The following is a 22,164-nucleotide window of genomic DNA, read 5'->3' as shown; positions in this document are numbered from 1 at the left end:
AGTTCTCTCTCCTCCTTTCTCAAAGATAGCCACGTAACTGACTGCTAGTACTATAGTTTGGTTCTCCCCCTTTTTTGAACTTTCTATGAAAAAGACAACACAGGGCTTCCCTGGTGGCGCAGTGGTTGAGAGTCCGCCTGCCGATGCAGGGGACACGGGTTCGTGCCCCGGTCCAGGAAGATCCCACATGCCGCGGAGCGGCTGGGCCCGTGAGCCATGGCCGCTGAGCCTGCGCGTCCGGAGCCTGTGCTCCGCAACAGGAGAGTCCACAACAGTGAGAGGCCTGCGTACCGCAAAAAAAAAAAAAAAAAAAAAGACAACACAGTAGGTATTCCTTTGTGCTTGGTGTTTTTGGTTCAACATTCTGTTTGTGAGTTATTCGTGTAGTTGTATGTAGCTGTAGTTCGTTCTCTTTCATTGCTTTATAATATTCTATTGCATGAATACACATGATTTTATTAGATAGACATTGGAGTGTTTCCAGGTTTTGGCTATGATGACTATGTTGCTTTGACCTTTCTTGTAAATATCTCTTTGTACACATGTAAATATATTTCTTATGAGTGGAATTGCTGAATTATAGGGTGTGCACTTGCTTAATTTTAGATATTTCCATATGGTTTTTAAGCATGATCTACCAGTTAATACTCCTGTTAGCAATGGTGTAGGAGTCCCAGGTGTTCACCTTCACCAGTTGTCAGTTATTTTCCTTTTAACCATTCTGGTAAATTCGTAGTGGTATCTTCTCTGTGATTTGAATCAAACTCTGGAAGCTTTGGGGATTATGTCATTTTGTAGGGACACCTTTTTTTAACCACTATTTACTTTATTACTTTCCTCATTTGTAAAATGGAGATGATATTAACCCTTACTTTTTAAGCTTTTTGAGAATTAAATGAATTCATATTTGTAAAGCATTTAAAGCAGTACTTGGGAGGTACTAAGCACTACTTAAGTATTTATTGCTATTACTAACTGTTACTGCTGCTCCTGCTTTTGTTGTTCCTATTTGTTACTTTTCGGGCTCTGAAATTTTATAATGATTTGTTTGGGCAAAGGTATTTTTGACAGTTGTTTTGGACACTATGGGTCATTCATTTTGAAGACTCATGTTCTTCAGTTCTGGGAAATTCTCATAAATTATTTTTTTTGATAATTCCCTTCTTTCTTGAGCTTATTAGACAGATATTAGATCTTTCAGCTCCATCTTGAGCATCTCTTTGTCATTTTGTTTTATAGTTTTGAAGATTGTCTTGCTTTATGAGTAACACTTCTATTAAATTTCATTTGTTCTGTTAAGCATTTAATATCTTAAATTTCAGTTTACTCTTTTTTTTCCCCACTGTTCCCTGAATTATTTCCATTCTCCTAGGGGTCAGTCTTTTCTCCTCTTCACTTTGGTCCTTTTTCTGTCATAGGTGTTCCTTATATGTCTATTTGATCTTGGTGTATTTATTCTAAGAATAAGGCAGAAGAGAAAGCTGCATGTGAGCTTTCTATACATTTGGTCCACTATAGGGTACATGGCAGGATTCTGGCCAGTACTCTGGGATCCTTAAATGTCACAACGTGGAGGAATTTGCACTATAGTGTTGACTTCTACACTAGTTGCTCAGATAGTTTATTCCATTTCTTTGGAGAAATATTCCTTCTTTTGTTGCCTGGTAGTAAATGTTTTGGCTGCCAGATAATCTTTGCAAAGGAGTGAGGTGGGATTTGACATCTCCATCTAGGAGTTTTCAGTGCATCCTCTTGTTTTCTCTTCAACATACTCAAGCACTCCAACCTGCTTGTTTCCACAATTCTCTGGGGCTTGTAGGGTGGATTGGCTCCTTGCTAGCCTGAGCTTCCTCTGTGCATTCACTAAGCTGTGGCTTCTTCTAGTTTATTTGTTGCCACTTCTCTGTCCTCTTTCCATCTTCTAGAAATGTGTTGAAATCTTCATCTCTTGTAATGCGTCTTCCTGTTCCCTTTATGGCTGTGAATTTATACTTTAAAAAATTCCCTATCATTTTAAGGGGGTCTCGGGAAGGAGAGGAGGTAAACATGAGTACTCAGCTCACCGTTTTCAACTGAAAATCTAGTTGTGATATTGTTTTCATATAAGTGTTATTAGTTTCTAATCAAGCACATATATTAATTCATATTATTGATGCATATTATAGAGGAAAAATAGTGATATCAGTAAGTTTGGTGTTTTTTTTTTTAACTTTTGGAGCATTGATTTTGGTATGTGTTATAGTAATATTGTGAAATAGCCTAGCAGAAAACAAAGCTATGTGTTAACTATTTAGAGCTCTTTTAAACCTAAACAAATCAGTTGCTCTGTTTAGTAGTAGATTTAATATATTTGAAGCCACTACATATAATTTCAAATTTGTTTATCAATTCAATACTTTTCAGCTTTTATTTAGAAATCGTTTTCATTATAATGTATCATTACAAAATCACATAAGAAAAATGTTCTATAAAATGCAAAATCTATCTCTTTTAATTATTGAGATAATTCCTTGACACAGGAACATATATAATTCTGTGAGTCTTGGCTTTGCCTTGTGGGGTGTTCTTGGAGTATCTTACGACTGGGACCTGCTGGGGTCCCTGGCATTTTGCTTAGCTATAAATTATAAGCAGATGGAACTTTACCACTCCTTGCCATTTTTTTGTTTTTTACTTGGCAAGTGTTTTAAGAAAGGCCTCAAAGGAAAAGGGTGAGTGTCTTTTAAACAACAGAATTCAAAAAATTACTTCAGATAATTTATTTGGCATACTTACCTTTGCCTTCTGGTGATTTCTCATTAATGTGTTGGTGGCTATGGAGTAAATAGAAAGAGAGATCAAGTCATGTTCTATATTATTGTATTTTAAATCTTCCTAACTAGAGAAATATTTTGACCGATGTATATTTACTGGAGGTAATGTGAATTGGCTTGTTAGAACATTGCTGTAGGATTTCATCCCTTTAGAGCATATTACATTATATACTTATTAGAAATACATCCCAATTTGACATTTTTCTTCATAGCTGCATAGGAATGGCATCTAAGTTAAATGTTAAGAAGGATGGTGATAGTCTTCTTGTTGGGGAATTGCACATCTTAATAGTTGTGAATTTCTTAACTCTGATTTAAGTAGACTCTCATCTTAAACCCGTATTGGTGGCATAGATTTTTACTATACATTTTTACTATACATTACTATACATTTGCATTTATTATATTTATAGTAATGAGACGCAGATTGATTTCTCAGAATTACTAACCTCTCCCTATCTTACCAGTTCCCTTTGTTTTTGTTCTAGGTTTGTGTTGTTGATTAAACTGGCTTGTACTGTTGTGGCTTCCTTCATTCTCTGCTGGCTGCCATTCTTTACAGAAAGGGAACAAACCCTGCAAGTTCTAAGAAGACTCTTCCCAGTTGATCGTGGATTATTTGAGGCATGTTTAAAAACTTCTCTCGCTCCTTTCTGTTACAGTACCTTCCCTGTGACCTTTGGGGATTTCATGTAGAAGCACTTCAGCTGCTCTCCTCCTGCAGTCATTCCTTGCCAGTTATTTAATCTGGTACATAAGCTATAGCTCATCTGGCATTTTCCAGTACATTGTACAAATAGGTAATATTTATGTCATCCTGAGATCCACAATTCAGTTATACATTTTTCTAATGAAATAGGGTTCATAATGAAAGACAGCATGAGAAGTTGCAGCTACAAAGGTAACAGCTTTGTGGGGTTTTTTTGGTTTATATTGTTTTTTTAGTCCTAGGAAATTATTTATTAAACTAATAATCATGTTTGCTTCAGAAAGATCTCATAATTCCTTATGAGGTATATAGCTTTCATCCATAGTAATTTTTAATGAGAATCATTCATTTCATTTCATTTAATGCCAGCTTAATCACTCTTGTTAAATTTTTATTGCATGGATAATTTGATTTAGAGTTAGTAATTAAATTAAACAAACCATTTTTCTGAAACAAAAAGGTCTTTTAATAAAGTTAGACAGAGACAACATATTTATAGATAATTTGCTTTTGAATAAATATTTCTTTTAAAAAGAATTAGAAAAGCATATATATCTTTCTAGTTTTTGAGTATATGAAATGCTATAGAGTATCTTTCAGTGGATCTGTGGGAGGATGGAACCAGCATTTTGAAAGAGGCTAAGAAAGAATTTGGTGTTGTGAAGGAACAGAAATGTGTGCCCTGTATGTCAGTGGGGATGATGATAGTGATAGTACTGATAATCATAAATAACCACTGTTGCTATCACCACCACTTTCTTACTAGGTACCAGGCACTTCACATGTAATTTGATTTGATCCTTAACCATAGTGCTGAAGTAGCTGTTATACCCACTTTACAGATCAGAAAACGGAGGTCAGAGATTCATATAGCTTTTGCATGGCAGAGCTGTAATTTGAACTTTGAGAATTGTGCTCCTAACTTCTTTATATATCCTCTAACCTTAATACCTATATAAAGAAGAGTTTAGTTCTCCATGTAAGCTGCCTGGTTATTTGCCTTGCCTTCTATTGGGTTGGCCAAAAAGTTTGTTCAGGGTCTTCCATAATATTTTACAGAAAACCCAAACGAACTTTTTGGCTAACCTAGTATTTCAGAAATGGTATTTATCATGATAAGTATAAAAATGAGTGTCATACACTTTTGATGGTGCTGTTGGTTACCTTCACTCACTTGTTGCCCTCAAAATCTGAAGAGCAATTTCATTGGCCCGACAGAGGGAAGTAGGATGGTACAGTTGCCGGTGATAGTTACTTTCTTTTTATTTATTTGTTTTTAATTGGAGTATAATTGCTTTACAATGTTGTGTTTGTTTCTGTTGCACAATGAAGTGAATCAGCTATATGTATACCTGTATCCCCTCCCTCTTGTACCTCTTTCCCACTTTCCCCACAATCCCACCCATCTGGGTTGTCACAGAGCACTGAGCTGAGCTTCCTGTGCTTTATAGCATATTCCCACTAGCTATCTGTTTTACACATGGTAGTGTATATATGTCAATCCTAATCTCCCAATTTGTCCCTCCCCTTCCCCTCTGTGTCCACATGTCCATTCTCTATGTCTGTGTCTCTATTCCTGCCCTGCAAATAGTTTCATCTGTACCATTTTTCTAGATTCCACATATATGTGTTAATATACAGTATTTGTTTTTCTTTCTGGCTTACTTCACTCTGTATGACAGACTCTAGGTCCATCCACATCTTTACAAATGATGCAACTTCATTCCTTTTTATAGCTGAGTAATACTCCATTGTATATATTTATCTTCTTTATCCATTCATCTGTCATTGGATATTTAGGTTGTTTCCATGTCCTGGCTACTGTAAATAGTGCTGCAATGAACATTGGGGTACATGTGTTCTTTTGAATTATGGTCTTCTCTGGGTATATGCCCAGTAGTGGGATTGATGGGTCATATGGTAGTTCTACTTTTAGTTTTTTAAGGAACCTCCATACTGTTCTCCGCAGTGGCTGTATCAATTTACATTCCCACCAACAGTGCAAGAGGTTTCCCTTTTCTCCACACCCTCTCTAGCATTTACTGTTTTTAGGTTTCTTGATGATGGCCATTCTGACTGGTGTGAGGTGATAACCTCATTGTAGTTTTGATTTGCATTTCTGTAATAATTAGTGATGTTGAGCATCTTTTCATGTGCCTCTTGGCCATCTGTATGTCTTCTTTGGTGAAATGTCTATTTAGGTCTTCTGCCCATTTTTTAATTGGGTTGTTTGTTTTTTTGATATTGAGCTCCATGAGCTGTTTGTATATTTTGGAGATTAGCTAATAGATTACTCTGATTTCAGGTGTGTGGTAAAATGGGTCAAACAATATGTGTTCTACATTAGAAGAAGTAAAGATTTCTTAGAAACTAATTTCCAAAGATGAATAACTTCAGTATTTAGGAATAATGTGCTGCTCTTCGAAAAATATTAAGTATTTCTTGGGCGCATCTAAATTATGGTTGGCTAGATCACCTCCTATTGCGAAAAATGTGTGTGTATGTGTTCCTTAGAGAGTTTAATCAACTTAGTTATGAAATTGTGAACAAGCGCTTCTCATGACCCCAGAGTTTATCTATTTAGAGATTATGGGCTGTACTTCATGGAGTTTAATATTTCTTTCAATTATACTAGAATGTAAAACTAACAAATTTCTTTTAAGGATAAAGTAGCCAATATTTGGTGCACCTTCAGTGTCTTTCTGAAGATCAGGGATATTTTGCCACATCACATCCAGTTAATGATCAGGTAAGAGACACCAAGTTTGTATATAGTGTTTTATAAGCTACTCTAAAAGTGTCGTGGCAATACCATTTATCTGGCATCATAGGGAATAAGGTAGTCTTCATTAGTGAATATTCCACATAATGTAAACTCATTGCTCTGTATACCAGAACTTTTTTATTTGAAACATTTTATGTGAAAGTTACTGTTACCTACTTCCGTCTTCCTTAAACAGTATATTAAACATGATTTAACATAACCTTGAAGAGTCATAATTTTCAGCGCTGTATCAGTCAGGGTCGACCAGAGAAGGAGAATGAGTAGGAGGTCACTGTGTGTGGGTATGTGTGTGTGAATTTATTATGAGGAATTGGCTTATACAATTGTGGGGGACTGGCTAAGCAAACTGAATGCCAGTCCATAAGACAGACATTCAGGAGGGGCAATCTAGAGGGAAGGAAGAGCTGTACTGACCCCACTGCTGTTTGGAGTCTGATCTCAGGGAAGGCCTAAGCCTTTTAAAGGGCTTCCAGGTGATTCAGGCACCACCCAAGGCCGCACCCTTTTGATTAACTTAAAATCAGTTGAATAGGGACGTTAATTACATCTGCAGATCTCTTCACAGCAGCACCAACATTAGTGTTTGAATAACTGGGAGGTGTGTGTATGTGTGTGTGTGCTGCCTTTCTCTTTCCTCCAGTTCTTTTGGTTGGAGAGTATCCTTTGTAGCCCACCGTAACAGGAAGCAGACTAGTCGAGCTGAAGCCACAAAGCCTCCTCAAGTGGGAAAATTAGTTATTGTTTTGCATTATAATACTTGTTTTCAGGGCTTTCGAAGACTGTTTGCCTTGGTACCAAGTGGCTCCAGACTCCTCTGCTCGTTGAGTTCTTTTTTCCTCCTTTTGCCCATCAACCATCACAAGGAGAAGCTCTAGCAGCTTCCCACTCTCTTTCTAGCTTGTTCTTTCTGATTTGTCATGGGCTTGAAAATCAGATAATCAACTTTTGTGAAATTGAGGGCCAAAGAGGTTCTCTTGTGAGTAACTTTTATGAATGTTTGTGTTACAAATATAGCATTGTCTCTTTATACCTGGTTATGTTTTCTTGTTTGATAATTGACTTTTAGCTATCTTTGTATCTTTTCCATAATTGATGCTAAGTACTAAGAAAACATAAGCAATATTTAGTTCTATAATATTTTGTTCTATTTTATATAATCATGTATATATTAAAGTGTGTACATATTTCAGTGTATGGATTTTATTAAAATGTTATTTGGTCTTGAATTTATTATTTAATACATAAAAAACTTTAATTTGAAATCAACTTAAGTTGATAAGTAATGTGACCCTTACATTAAAGAATTGTTTCTTTGTTTTAGCTATATACCTTTATAAAGAAAACAAATGTCTAATTTTTATTAATTTTTTAGCTTTTGTTTTACATTTTTGAGCCTGCTTCCTGCATGTATAAAATTGACACTTCACCCCTCTCCCAGAGGATTCAGATTTACTCTGGTAAGTTTCTCATTACTTTAGATACTTAATTCTTGCTGCAATTGATCTTTTAAAAATACAGATAATTATTTTCCTGCTTTGAACAGGATTATTGGATTGAGACATAAGACATTCATTTATTTGGCAAACACTGAGTGTCTGACATACTTAGGTGCCGTTTTGCACTAGGCTGAGCAATCAGAATCTTTCAGTTTAATTCAACAACTATTTAATTTCTTTGTGGTGGTCAGTGAGGGAATACAAAGAAGAAAACAGTGGTGATAGACATGTTTAAATTATTATGCTCTAAAGCAGACGGTATTAAGTTCTGTCATGTACAATGGAGTGCTGTGATAGTGTGGGAGAAGGAGATATTATTTTGAGGGCAGATTTTAGCCTATTTCTTAAAGCAAGTGGGATCAGAGCCAAATTTTGAAAGCTGGGCAAGATTTGGAATAGGTGGTTATGTAATAGGAGAGTTCGAGACAGGAGGAAGAGCTTGAAGGTACAGATGTGGGAGGGGATAGGGAATGATCTGGGAACAGCTATTAACCAATGAAATTTGTGTAACTTTTACGTGGGTATATGTGTGTTGAGGTTAGGAGAGGATATAGTGAGAGAGAAGAGTCAGAAAGAATCAAATTATGTAAGAGCTTGGATGCTGGGCTGAAAAATTTGGAGTCTGATTTGTCTGCGAGAGGAGCAAAAAAGATTTTGGAGAAGGAGAGGGAACAGATCTCTGTTTTAGGAACATGACTTGTATCAGTTGGAACATGGATCGGGTATATATTTTATATTTTAGGGTTTCTCTGCGTGGGTTTATAGATTCCTCCTGGTTGTATTTCTGTGGTATTTAGAATTTGTTCCTATGTACCTTGGTCTATAAAATGACATTTAAAGGATATCCTTTTAAAATATCAAGAAGAGTTAGTTTATGAAAACAGTCAGTCTTAGTGGACTTATAAAGGGACAACCTTTTATTTTTTATTATTTAAAAAAAATTTTTGGCCATGCCACGCAGCTTGCGAGATCTTAGTTCCACTCACCAGGGATTGAACCCAGGCCCTCGGCAGTGAAAGTACAGAGTCCTAATCACTGAACTGCCAGGAAATTCCCTAAAGGGACAACATTTTAGGAATTGGGGTTTCAATTCTGGGACTGCCACTTATTTATATTGCATTCTAAAAACAAGCCAGAACAGAGCATGTCAGTCAAATATTTCAAAAGTGCTTATCGGTTCCACAGTGCAAAAAGATTCATGTTCCTCTTTTTTAAAGTTACCTTTTTATTGATGATGTCTGTTGTTTCATTCTGTGAATGAACTCTGAGCATAGTAAGTCATCTATAGTTAATATTCTATAGAATGTTTAGAATAGGAGGGATGTGGTTAGTAATATTTTGACGTCTTCAGTGGCCCTAACTTGAAATATTTGCAAGCTTTTGTAAAATGGTTATTTATCAGGCTAAATAAAGGTATATTTCAAAGATGATGGAGTGGAATTTCAGAGTTTCGGTAACTAGCAGTGTTAGAGATGATTACTTTTAGGATTATAAAGCAGAAAAAGCATTTTCTTTCTCTTAACTTCCTAATTTTATTTAGTTTGTTGTGTTTTAATACCAGACATTGTGTTTAAAAAATAAAAAAGACATATTAATGACTTATTTTTATTGATAATGTTTTAAATTCTTATTGAATACTTCTGAGAGCTTTAAAACATTTCCCATGATAATTATTTTAAAGTGTTTTTTTCCTTTCAATTTAGATTGAATTATTTCTTAATATAGGTCTATAATTAAGGTAATTGATAGTATGAATACTAATATATCTATAGCAGCAAAGTTACTTTTATCTATATCTTTTCAAGTAGTATTTATTAAGTGCCCTCTAATGTGTCAGGTCCTCTTCTAGGAATTGGCATATAAATGAATGACAGCTAACATCCCTGCTCTCTTAATTGGGGGACATTCATGCTAGTGGCAGGAGAAGAACAATAAACAAAATAAATCAGTTAACAGGAAAATATCTGGGAGTGATGAGGATTATGAAGAAAATAGTATTATGTGAAAAGAGGGCTGGTGGGGTTTGGTTAGGGGGTACTACTTCAGATTGAGTAAGGGAAGGCCTCTCTAGGGAAGTGACATTTCATCCTGGAACTGAATGATTGATTGATCAGAAGGAACCAATTACAAGAAGCTCTGGGCTCTGACTTGACAAAAGCAAGTTTTTTCTCCAGGCAGGAACACATTTGGCATGTTCAAAGCATTGAAGGGACAAATATGAAGTGGCTGGTGTGAAATGAGTGAGGGAGACAGTAAGAAAGACTGGAAGAGGAAGGCAGGACCCAGATTATGTAGGAGTTTGGATTTTATTCTAAGTGTAATGGGAAGCTATTGGAGGATTTTAAACAGGGAAATTACATGATCTGATATGGTGGCTAAATGGAGAATGGATTGTCGGGGGCAGGAGCATTACCAGTTGGGAGGTTATTGCAGTGGCCCAGCAGAAATGTGGGCGTGGCTTAGACCACTCCTCTGCCACCATCAGCAGAGGGGAGTGGAGAGAAGTCAGTGGATATTGTATTTGGGAGATGGTGTAGATAGGATTTGCTGATGGATTGGATGTATAGCATGTACAAGATAGTGATCCAGGTTTTTTGTTTGAGCAACTAGATTGGATGTATATAGATAAATGTCTAATATGCAGAATATAAACTCCTGAAAATAGATCTAAGTCATTATTAATTTAAAATCCCAAATAACAAGTGATTACTTTATAGAACATTGAATATATTTTATTGAAGTACACATTTGAAAAACACTAAAATGGATTTACTTTGCCAGTTTTAGATTTTGACTTACTTGTCCTTCATGCTTTTTAATTTAAATTGTCAGAGATTCCAAGGGAGGATGAAGGTATGATTGTCGTGTCTGGATTATTTAGTAGTTTTGTTATTAATAACTGAGACTCAATGAACTTGTTGTAGATGGTTAGGTATAGCTTTATAATAATTATTTTTCAAAATATTTTGATTATTAAATTTGAATAAAATATTATGCACATTAGAGTTGTGTATATATTTTCCTTCTAGCTACAAGCTATATTAAACTTTAAAATTTTACTTGAAATGATTTTTAGTCAGATTCATAATTAAATTGATATTATATTTTGTAAGTTGTTATATCTGATTTTGTCCCCTTTTTCCTTAAGGTTAGCTGTGCACTGTCATTCTTTCTATTTTCTTTCCAAGTACATGAAAAGTCCATTCTTTTGGTATCATTGTAAGTAAAAATGTTTCAAGTATATTTTATTTGTTTATTGTGATGTGTTTATAATATGTAAATAAATTTATTACTTACATTTAATCACCTAAGTGCAAATCAAAACTATGCAAATGTTACATAATTTCATAAAATTAATTCATAAAATCACATGTTTTCCAGAATGATGATCTCGTACAATTTTACTTCTTTATGATATATTTTAAACTGATGAAATTTTATGGAATAATTTCTGATATCTTACTTCTTCCTATTTTTTTCATTTATATTTTCTATATGCTAATAAAAACTGTCTTCCAAAGAGGCTCTACTTAGGTTGGAGCCTGTGTGTCTTCTTTGCCTTTTTCATTTCATTCATTTCCACATCTATTCAATGGCCTGTTCTCTCCATCAACCTCTTTAGAGGCTTTTATATGTTGCCTCCTTTTTAGTTCTTCTGTCAAAACCTTTGTTTAGACCCTATTGGCAATCCCTAACCACACTCCTTTTTTTTAGGAGCATTAAAATTTTTTCCTGTTCTTCATAGAAATTGAGTGGCAGTTGGGGGTATATTATCCCAATATTAAAATAGTATTTGCCCAGAACACATTGGAATACTTGAATCTTGCCCAAGATCAATCCCACCCATGCCTGCCACACCCCTCACCCTGTGTTTGCTAGGTTCCTGTGGAAGATGCATGTATGAAATGACTAATGACAAATGGAAGGGTGTATTGCTTTTATTAGGTGGAGCTTTGAACTAAAACCTTAGTGCAGAGCTTTATAGTAGGTGGGGCTGGCCTATGGGAAAGCGTTCTTTCCTCTGAAAAAAATAGTCTCGTACCATTGCAGACTGGAAGGGCAGCTTAATTTCATCCCCTGAAGTCTAAACTTGAGTTAGATCTGACCACTGTTATGTGAGGCTAGGCTGACCCTATGCAAATCCCTAGTGCCAGGGAATGGAACTATGGAGAGGTATTGCTTTCAAACGTGTATAATCTTCCCCAGGATTCCTACTCCAGAGAAAGGAGCTCGATCAGTGAGTGACCTATAATCTGACCATTCAGATTAGCTCGTGGGCCCTGAATTTCTGGAAGTTCATACTCTACAACTGTACCTAGATTATTCATAACAGTGCATGACTTTAATATAATTTTGATCAAATATTTTAAAGTTCCTCTTGACCTGGTTCCAGCTAAGCTATCATTAAACAAATATTTCACCCAATAAATATTTATTGAGGGCCTACTATTTGCCAGATACTGTTCTATGCACCTGGGATATATCTGTGAACAAAACAGACAAAAATCCCTACTTTCTTAGCTTTCATTCTCAAGGACAGACACTAATAATTAAATAAAAATAAGAAATTAAATAATGTGTTAGCAGGTAATAAAAGTCATGAAGGATACATAAAAGAGGATAAGGGAAGTTGGGAGTACTGGAGCTGGGGTTACAGGAGTAAGTGCAGGTTGCAGTTTTAAACAAGGATGTCAAGGTAGGCCTTGTTGAGGAGATACTTGAGTGGACTGGAGGAGGTGAGGGTTAGCCAAGTAGATATCTGGGAGAATAACATTCTAGACAGCCAGTGCCAAGGCCCTAAGATGGGAGTATGACTGATATGTTTAGGGAACAACAGAGTGGCCAGTGTGGCCAGAGTGCAGTGGTCAATGTAGGAAGTAATAGGAGGTGAAGTTAAAGAGGTAACAGGCATGTAAATTATATAGGATCTTGTAGGCCATATTGGGAATTTTGGCTTTTATTCTGAAGGAAACGGGGAGCCATGGAAGGATTTTGAGGAAGACGCATGATCTGACTTGATGTGTTTTTTTTGTTTTGTTTTGTTTATTTTTTATTTTTGGCTGCATTGGGTCTTTGTTGCTGCACACGGGATTTCTCTCTAGTTGCAGCGAGCAGGGGCTACTCTTTGTTGAGGTGCATGGGCTTCTCATTAAGGTGGCTTCTCTTTGTTGCAGAGCATGGGCTCCAGGGTGCGTGGGCTTCAGTAGTTGTGTCACGTGGGCTCAGTAGTTGTGGCGTGCGGGCTTAGTAGCTCCACAGCATGTGGGATCTTCCTGGACCAGGGATTGAAACGTGTGTCCCCTGCATTGGCAGGCGGATTCTGAACCACTGCCCCACCAAGGAAGTCCCGTGACTTGATGTTTTAAAAGGATCACTTTGCTTATCAAATTATACATGTTAAATATGTACAGTTAATTGTATATCAGTTATACCTCAATAAAGCTGTTAAAAAATAAAATGATCATTCTGGTGGCAGGTTAAGAACAGATTGTACAGAGCAAGGGTAGAAAACACAGAGACCATTTAGAAGGCAATCACCATTATCCAGGTTGAGAGATGGTGGCGATGGGGACCAAGATCGTAATAGTGGAAGAGGTGAGAAGTGGTCACTAGAGCCTGAATGTTTCCCGATGATTTGGATATAGCATGTGAGAGAAAGAGAAAAATCAAAGGTGTGTTCATGGTTTTTGGCCTGGAACGGGAAGGATGGAGTGGCCATTGACAGAAATGGGGAAGACTGCAAGTGGAGCAGGATTACACTAGATGTGAACAAGGTGGGAGGTTCCCAAGTTCAGTGTTGGACGTGTCTTTGGACATCAAGTGGAGGTGTTGAGTTAGTATTTAAATACAAGTCTGGGTTGGATATATGAGTGGAGTCCAGAGGGAGACTGAGCCAGAGACATAAAATTAATAATTTCTCAGTAGAGATGACATTTAAAGTCATGAGACTAGATGAGATAACCAAGGAAGTGAGTATAGACAGAGAAGAATACCAGAGACTGAGTTCTGGGCCACACAATATTAAGAGGTCTGGGAGAAGAGGCAAATGGGAATGGCCAACTAGGTAGGATGCAAACCACAAGAGTTGGTGTCCTGGAAGCTGAGTGAAGAAGGAATTTTCAGGATAACAAGGTCCGCTGTCTTACACCGACAAAAATTAACTTGAAATGGCTTAGACTTAAATGTAAGGACTGAAACTGTAAAACTTGTAGAAGAAAACATAAGGGAGAAGCTCCTTGACATTGTTCTTGGCAATGATGTTTTGGATATGACACCAAAAGCAGAAGGAACAAAAGCAAAAATAAATAATTGGGACAGCACCACACTAAAAAGTTCCGGCACAGCAAAAGAAATATCAAAATGAAAAGGCGGGCTTCCCTGGTGGTGCAGTGGTTGAGAGTCCGCCTGCCGATACAGGGGACACGGGTTCGTGCCCCAGTCCGGGAGGATCCCACATGCCGTGGAGTGGCTGGGCCCGTGAGCCATGGCCCCTGAGCCTGTGCGTCCGGAGCCTGTGCTCTGCAATGGGAGAGGCCACAACAGTGAGAGGCCCGCATAATGCAAAAAAAAAATGAAAAGGCAACCTGTGGAATGGCAGAAAATATTTGTAAATCATGTATCTGATAAAGGGTTAATTATCCAAAATATATAATGAACTTATACAACTCAGTAGTAGAAAAAACAAATAATCCAAAGGACCTGAATAGATATTTTTCTAAAGAAGGCATACAGATGGCCAACAGGTACATGAGAAGGTGCTCAACATCACTAATCATCGGGGAAATGCAAATCAAAACCACAGTGAGATATCACCTCACACCTGTTAGAATGGCTCTTATCAAAAGGACAAGAGGGGCTTCCCTGGTGGTGCAGTGGTTAAGAATCTGCCTGCCAATGCAGAGGACATGGGTTCAAGCGCTGGTCTGAGAAGATCCCACATGCCACGGAGCAACTAAGCCCGTGCGCCACAACTACTGAGCCTGCGCTCTAGAGCCTGTGAGCCACAACTGCTGAGCCCAAGTGCCACAGCTACTGAAGCCTGCACGCCTAAAGCCCATGCTCTGCAACAAGAGAAGCCACCGCAATGAGAAGCCCACATACCACAACGAAGAGTAGCCCCCGCTCACGCAACTAGAGAAAGCCCGCACACAGCAACAAAGACCCAATGCAGCCAAAAATCAATCAATCAATCAATAAATTTATATATAAAAAAAAAGACAAGAGATAACAAGTGCTGATGAGGATGTGGAGAAAAGAGAACCCTGTGCACTACTGGTGGGAATGTAAATTGGCGCAGTCACTATGGAAAACAGTATGGAGGTTTTTCAGAAAATTAAAAATAGAGCTACCATATGACCCAGCAATATTTCTGAAGTAAATGAAATTACTGTCTTGAAGAGACATCTTTACCCCCTAGTTCTTCACAGCATTACTTGCAACAGCCGAGACATGGAAACATGGAAGTGCCTGTCAACAGATGAATACAGAAAGTGGCGTATTACTCCCCCCTCCAACACACACAGAGGAATATTATTCAGCCATAGAAAAGGAAGGAAATCCTGGGGACTTCCTTCCTCCAGTGGCTAAGACTCCACGTTTCCACTGCAGGGGGCACAGTTCCAATCCCTGGTTGGGGAACCAAGATCCCACTGCCATGCCATGGCGCGGCCAAAGAAAAAATATGGAAGGACATTTGCAACAACATGGATTAACCTTGAGGGCATTATGCTAAATGAAGTAAGTCAGACAGAGAGAAAGACAAATACTGTATGAGCTCACTTAAATGAGGAATGTTAAGACATAGAAGCATCGAAACTAAACTCACAGAAACAGAGTAAGTTGGTGGTTGCCTGAGTTGGGGTGGGGGGGAAATGGGTGAAGGTGGTTAAAGAGTACAAACTTACAGTTACGAGATGAATAAGTTCTGGGGATCTAATGTACAGCATACACTGTAGCTGGCTGTAGTTAGCAAAAGTTAACAAGTCCCCTACATACGAACCTTCAAGTTGCGAACTTGCAAGGATGCGAATGTGCATTCCTTCAGCGTCACGTGTGAGTGAAATTGCAGCTTGCCCTCTGTCTCCTGTTGCTGACGATCCTTCAGCTCTACCATCTCCCACCTTTTCTCCCTCCTCCAGTCAGTGACTCTTCTTGCCTGTTCACTCGATGCCAGCCCCTGGATGCCGGCTGTTGTACTGTACTACTGTACTTTGCAAGGTACGGTACTATAAGATTAAAAATATTTTCCTTATTTTTTGTGTTTGTTTTTTTAATGTATTATTTGTGTGAAAAGTATTATAAACCTATTATAGTATGGTATTGTATAGCCGATTGTGTTAGTTGGGTACGTAGGCTAACTTTGTTGGACCTAACAAACAAATCGGACTACAAACGTGCTCTCACTATGGAACTTGTTCGTATGTAGGGGACTTACTGTACTGTATACTTGAAAGTTGCCAGGAGAGTAGATCTTAAAAGTTTTCACCACAGACACACACAAGGGCACACACACACACAAAAGGTAACTTTAAGTTGATGGATGTGTTAATGAACCTTATTGTGGTAATCATTTTGCAATATATACCTATATCATCACATTGTACACTTTGTTCACATTGTGCAATGTTATACGTCAGTTACATCTCAATAAAACTGGGGAAAAAAGGACATGATGTGATCAGTTGTGTCAGATGCTGTTAATAGGTCAAATAAGATGAGGGTTAAGAATAGACTATTTGCCATAGTGAAATGGAAGTCACTGATGAAAAGTGACTTTTCTAGGTCACTTAGAAAAGGCTAGTGTTGGTAGAGTGATGCAGGGAAGAGCCTGATTGGGGTGGGTTTAAGACATAATGAGAAGAGAAGAATTGAAAATAAGTATAGATGATTCTTTAAAATATATATATATATTTAAGTATATATTATATATATATATATATAAAATGGTGAAATACACTGTTAGTACATTCACAATGTTGTATAACCACCACCACTGTCTACTTACAGAATATTTTCGTCACCCTAGAAGGAAACCCCGTACCCAGTAAGCAGTCATTCCCCGTTCTCCCCTTCCCCTAATCCTTGTAACCACTAATCTACTTTGTCTCTGTGGATTTGCCTGATTTGGATATTTCATATAAATGGAATCATAAAATATGTGGCCTTTTGTTTCTGACCTGTTTCACTTAGCATAATATTCTCAAAGTTCATCCATGTTGTACTATGTATTGGTACTTCGTTTTTATGCCTGAATAATATTGCATCATATGGATATACTACATTTTGTTTGTCCATGCATCAGTTGATGGACATTTTGAGTTGTTTTCACCTTTTGGCTATTGGGAATAGTGCCACTATGAACATTCATGTATACGTTTTTGTTTGAACACTTGTTTTCAGTTCTCTTGGCTCTCCAGGGGTGGAATTTCTGGGTCATATAATAATTCTGTAAACTTACTGTGGAACCACCAAACTACTTTCCACAGTAGCTATACCATTTTACATTGTCACCAGTAATTATAAGTGTTCCAATTTCTCTGCATCCTTGTCAGCACTTGTTATTGTCTGTTATTGTTTTTGCCATCCTAGTAGGTGTGAAGTAGTATCTCATTATGGTTCTCATTTGCGTTTCTCTAAAGACTAATGATGTTGAGCATCTTTTTATGTCCTTGTTGGCAATATGTATATCTTCTTCAGAGAAATGCCTAATACTTAAATCCTTTGTCCAATTTTTAAGTGGTGGTTTCTCTTTCTTGTTGAGTTTTAGAAGTTCTTTATATATTCTGGATATTAAACCTTTATCAGATATATGATTAACAAATACTTTCTTCCATTCTTTGGATTTTCTTGATAGTGTTCTTTGATGCACAGAATTTTTAATTTGATGAAATCCAATTTATCTATTCTTTCTTTTGTTGCTTGTGCTTTTGATGTTGTATCTAACAAACTATTGCCAAATCCAAGGTAATATTTACCCTCATATTTCTTCTAAGAACTTATGGATTTAGCTCTTATATTTAGGTTTTTGATCCATTTTGAGTTCAGTTTTGTATATGGTGTGAGATAGGTAGGCAGTTCTTTAGATGAGTTTTGCCAAAAAGGAGAGCAGAGAAATTAAGCAATAACTGGTAGAGAAAGTGGGGTCAAAGAGGTTTGTTATTTGTTTTCAGATAGGAGAGATAATGGCATGGGAATGGTCAGTAAGAGGGAACATTGATGATACAGGAGAGGTAAGAGTTGCTGGAGCAGTGTCCTTCAGAGACAGAGGTGGAGTAGGATCTAGAGCACAAGTGGAAGGATTGGCTGTGGACAGATGCATGAATCATTCATCTTAATAAAAAGAGGGAACACACTGTATCAGTACAGATGCTGGGAAGAGAGTAGATGTGATGGTGACATCTGTGAAAGTTCTCTTTTAATTGCTTTAGTTTTCTTATTGAAATGGAGGACAAAGTCATTAGGAAAGAGTGGGTTAGAGCTGTTGGGAATATGAGAAGAGAGGAGAAGGTGGAATTATCTTTGTAAGGAGACAGAGTATGAACAGACTAGGGAAATATATACTAATTGCTGGACACTTGAATATCATGATCATGTATTTAAAGTGAGAATAGTTAGTGCGGGTAAATGTTTTCCTCCAGAGCAGTTGCTCAGTAAGGCCAGAGTAAGTGCAGGTGGAGAGTTGGGTATTTCCAGGTTTATGGTTTTGTCTAGTGAGGATAACTCATTTGCTTGGGATTTGAGATTGAATACATGGGAGTGATTATGATTGATCTTAGAATTTAACCTGGGTAAGAAGGGAAAAGGCCATTAAAATTGTGAGGCAAAGTGAAAATGTGCTAGGAACAATGGATCGAAGGTCTTGGGGGGGATTGTTGGAGTACTGAAAAGGTAGGAGATAGTAGTCAGAATGCAACTGATGAGTTGTGATTATGGAGGGCTTACAGTCTAGCATATGACCCTAAGTGCAGGACTGAAGATGAGATCACTAGAAGAGAAGAGTTCCAGCAAATGAGAGGTCTGGGTGTTGGAAGATCATCTATGTGTACGTTAAAATTGCCAAGAATTGAGATGAGTAGGGTTGTAGACAGTGACAGTGTGTAAGAAGTTGAAATTATTGAGTAATGAGTGAAGTGGTCCTTGAGGCTGGTGGATAATAACAAAGATGAGGAATAATAGGGGATATACAGCCAGATGACAGGAGATTCAAAGCTGGAAATTGTTAAGGTGGGGAGAGGGAGAGTAGTGTGGAAGTACTGATGAAGAGCAAAGAGGTTATGTCCCTTCTCAGGGCCTTTAAATTATTTGAAGGCTGTGGAAACAATAGCAAAACAGGCACAATTGACAGGGCAGAGGGGCAGCATTTTCCTTAGCGGGAGAGAACCAGGATTTGTTTTGAACAAGGTGGTGAAAGGAAGGGTTCAGAGAAGAGGTTGAGGTTGTAGGCGATTTTGCAGCTTGATTATAAATATTAAGTACCTAGAAGTTAAGGGCTGAGTTACATTCATCACTGCATTCCTTTCAGAGCAGTGCTTTTACATACTACATTTTCAATAAATGCTTATGTTCAGTAAATGAATACCGAATGATTAAGTGGGAAAGAATTAAGACCTAGAAACAGAAAATAATGTTTATTGAACACCTACTGTGTGCTTGTAGTTAACAAAAATACATTCCAATTATAAAAGCATAAAGCAATGAAATTGAAAGTCCTCTAGTGTTTTCTTTTAGTGCAGTAGTTTTCAGTCAGTTTATAAACCTAGGCCTCCCATCTCATATTCTAGCTGACATGAGGAAGAGTCATCCTTCTAAGAAAGGAGAATACTTAAACCTTTTAAAATAAGGAGACCAATAATAATAACAACAAAAATAATTATTCAACAACTACCACCATTAGTAAAAAGTTATTTTATTCTTGTTTTACTAAAAAATAAACACTAGATAATACTCACAGAAGAGTTCTTTCAACTACTTAACAATCCAAGGTATTGTTATTATTTCCATTTACACATAAGAAAAAGGTTAAATTAATCATTTGTTCAAAGTCAAACAGTAAGTAAGTGGCAGGGATGGGACTAGGTAGGACTTAAGTCTTCTGACTAGACCCTTCTTTTGGAGCATTGCCACAGTTGAATCCAGAAGGTAATGCAACCAGGGGTAGTACTAAGGAGGTCACAGAGCTTGGACCTATGACCCTACACAGCTTTCTGATAAAGCCAGTGGTTCCATCTACTGGTGTTACGCTTCCTCTTCCTACACTATTGTTCTTTTCATGTAGCCTCTTCCTACTCATTTTGTCCTTTTTTCTTTTATTCTACCATCAATCAACCCTTTATAATTCTTCCTTGCCTCTGTTGTCCTCTCTGCAGTGGCAGATGATGATCCTGTCTTTTAGTTTTTAACTTAGCTGAGCATTATGTCATATGGAAGATCATAAAAAAGAAGTTTGAAAACCACTGTACCAAGTAGGATATTCATGTTTACCAAGTAGGATGAAATATGTGAAAAAGCTCTTTTTCTCTGAATGTTCAGTTCTGTTTGATCCTTTCTTTAAGCTGCGTTTGTATGATAGGGAAAAAATGTTTCATTAATGGATACTGGAAGAAGTTTTCCAGTTTTTATGAGGAGTTGACACCTTCTCTGTGTCTAGATTCATTTAGTTTGCATTGATAGTTATAAAAAACTGAATCAGTAGTCCCTATGGAGTATTGTGTGTGTGTGTGTGTGTGTGTGTGTGTGTGTGTGTGTGTTTCTTATTACCTCAAAAATCAGACAGGTAAAATGTATTCATATTTTTACATGTAAGCACTGAAATTATATTCTCTAAGATTAACATATTTTTCTTTGTCATTTTAGACCAGTCTGCTTAGTTTTAAGGGAAATTCCTTTTATGTCTACTTGGTTTTTACTTGTGTCAACATTTAGGTGAGTCAAACCAATTTCCAGTATAATATTTTCAGTGTAGTACTTATAAACTCATTTAAAACTTTTTTACAAACTGATTATGGTTTGAATTGACAATTCTCTTTTTAACGTTTTTTCTGTTTTCCCATATAGTATGCTGCCTCTTCTATTGAAGGATGAACTCCTAATGCCCTCAGTTGTGACAGTGATAGCATTTTTCATAGCTTGTGCAACCTCCTTTTCAATATTTGAAAAGACTTCTGAAGAAGAACTGCAGTTGAAATCCTTTTCCATTTCTGTTACGAAATATTTTCCATGTTTTACATTTCTTCCCAGAATTATACAACATTTGGTAAGTTGTTTAGCTTTTAAGGTACTATTTTAAAAAAGTTATTATAATATCTTTTTTCTTTTATAGCATTTTTGAGATATAATTCCCATAAAATTCACCCATTTAAAGCATGCAACTCCATGTTTTAAGTATGTACATGGAGTTTTACAACCATCCTCCTAACCTAGTTTTAGATTATTTTCCATCACCCCAAAAAGAAACCCTGTGTCCTTTAGCAGTCATTCCCCATTCCACCCTCACCCCTAACCTCAGCCTTGGACAGCCACCCAATTACTTTCAGTCTCCATAGATTTGCCTATTTGGACATTTCATATAAATGGAATGTATTAGTCCCTTAGGGCTGATATAGCAAAATACCACATCAGATAGCTTAAACAACAGAAATTTATTTTCTCACAATTCTGGAAGCTAGAAGTCCAAGATCAGCGTGACATCAGCATTGGTTTCTGGTGAGGCCTGTCTTCCTGATTTGTAGGTGACCTTGCTGTCTCCTCATATGGCCTCGTGTGTGTGTGTGTGTGTGTGTGTGTGTGTGTGTGTGTGTGTGTGTGTGTGTGTGTGTGTGTGTGTGTGTGTGTGTGTGTGTGTGTGTGTGTGTGTGGAGAGAGAGAGAATTCTTTGGTGTCTTTTTCTCTTCTTATAAGGACATCAGTCCTATAAGATTAGGGCCCCAGCCTTAGGACTTCATTTAACCTTAATTTAATCTCATCTCTAAATGCAGTCACATTGGGGCTTAGGGCTTCAACATATGAATTTTGTGGGGACACAGTTCAGTCTGTAACATGGAATCATACACAGTGTTGTCTTTGATGACTGGCCTCTTTCACTTAGCACATTTTTGATTTTCATCTGTGTGGTAGCACGTATCAATACTTCATTCCTTTTATCGCCAATCCCATTATATGGATATACCACATTTTGTTTATCTATTCTTCAGTAGATGCTTGCTTCCACTGTTTGGCTGTTATAAATAATGCTGCCCTGAAGATTTGTGTATTAAGTTTACCAGTGCACATATGTTTTCATTTCCTTCAAGTATATACCTAGGAGTGGTTTCTGTGTTTAACATTTTGAGAAACTGCCTGTCTTCCAAAGTGCTGCATGATTCT

The 22,164-nt window shown here is 37.2% G+C and overlaps 1 protein-coding gene across 8 annotated transcripts in view; it reads left to right on the top strand.

The window, feature by feature from the left end:
- ALG6 (ALG6 alpha-1,3-glucosyltransferase) overlaps positions 1-22,164 on the top strand; it is a 60,476-nt gene that overhangs the window by 31,546 nt on the left and 6,766 nt on the right. For all 8 annotated transcript variants that reach the window (XM_060139867.1, XM_060139865.1, XM_060139864.1 and 5 more), the window contains 7 exons: positions 2,526-2,711; positions 3,302-3,437; positions 6,186-6,271; positions 7,680-7,764; positions 10,952-11,022; positions 20,656-20,724; positions 20,857-21,055. In XM_060139867.1, the coding sequence (XP_059995850.1) occupies positions 2,526-2,711; positions 3,302-3,437; positions 6,186-6,271; positions 7,680-7,764; positions 10,952-11,022; positions 20,656-20,724; positions 20,857-21,055 (832 nt within the window). The remainder of the gene's footprint in view (positions 1-2,525; positions 2,712-3,301; positions 3,438-6,185; positions 6,272-7,679; positions 7,765-10,951; positions 11,023-20,655; positions 20,725-20,856; positions 21,056-22,164) is intronic.

The sequence above is a fragment of the Lagenorhynchus albirostris genome, chromosome 2 (genome assembly GCF_949774975.1).
Source record: "Lagenorhynchus albirostris chromosome 2, mLagAlb1.1, whole genome shotgun sequence".
NCBI classification, from domain to species: Eukaryota; Metazoa; Chordata; class Mammalia; order Artiodactyla; family Delphinidae; genus Lagenorhynchus; species Lagenorhynchus albirostris.
Note: the sequence above shows the minus strand (reverse complement) of the source record. Positions and strands in the feature narration are given on the sequence as shown.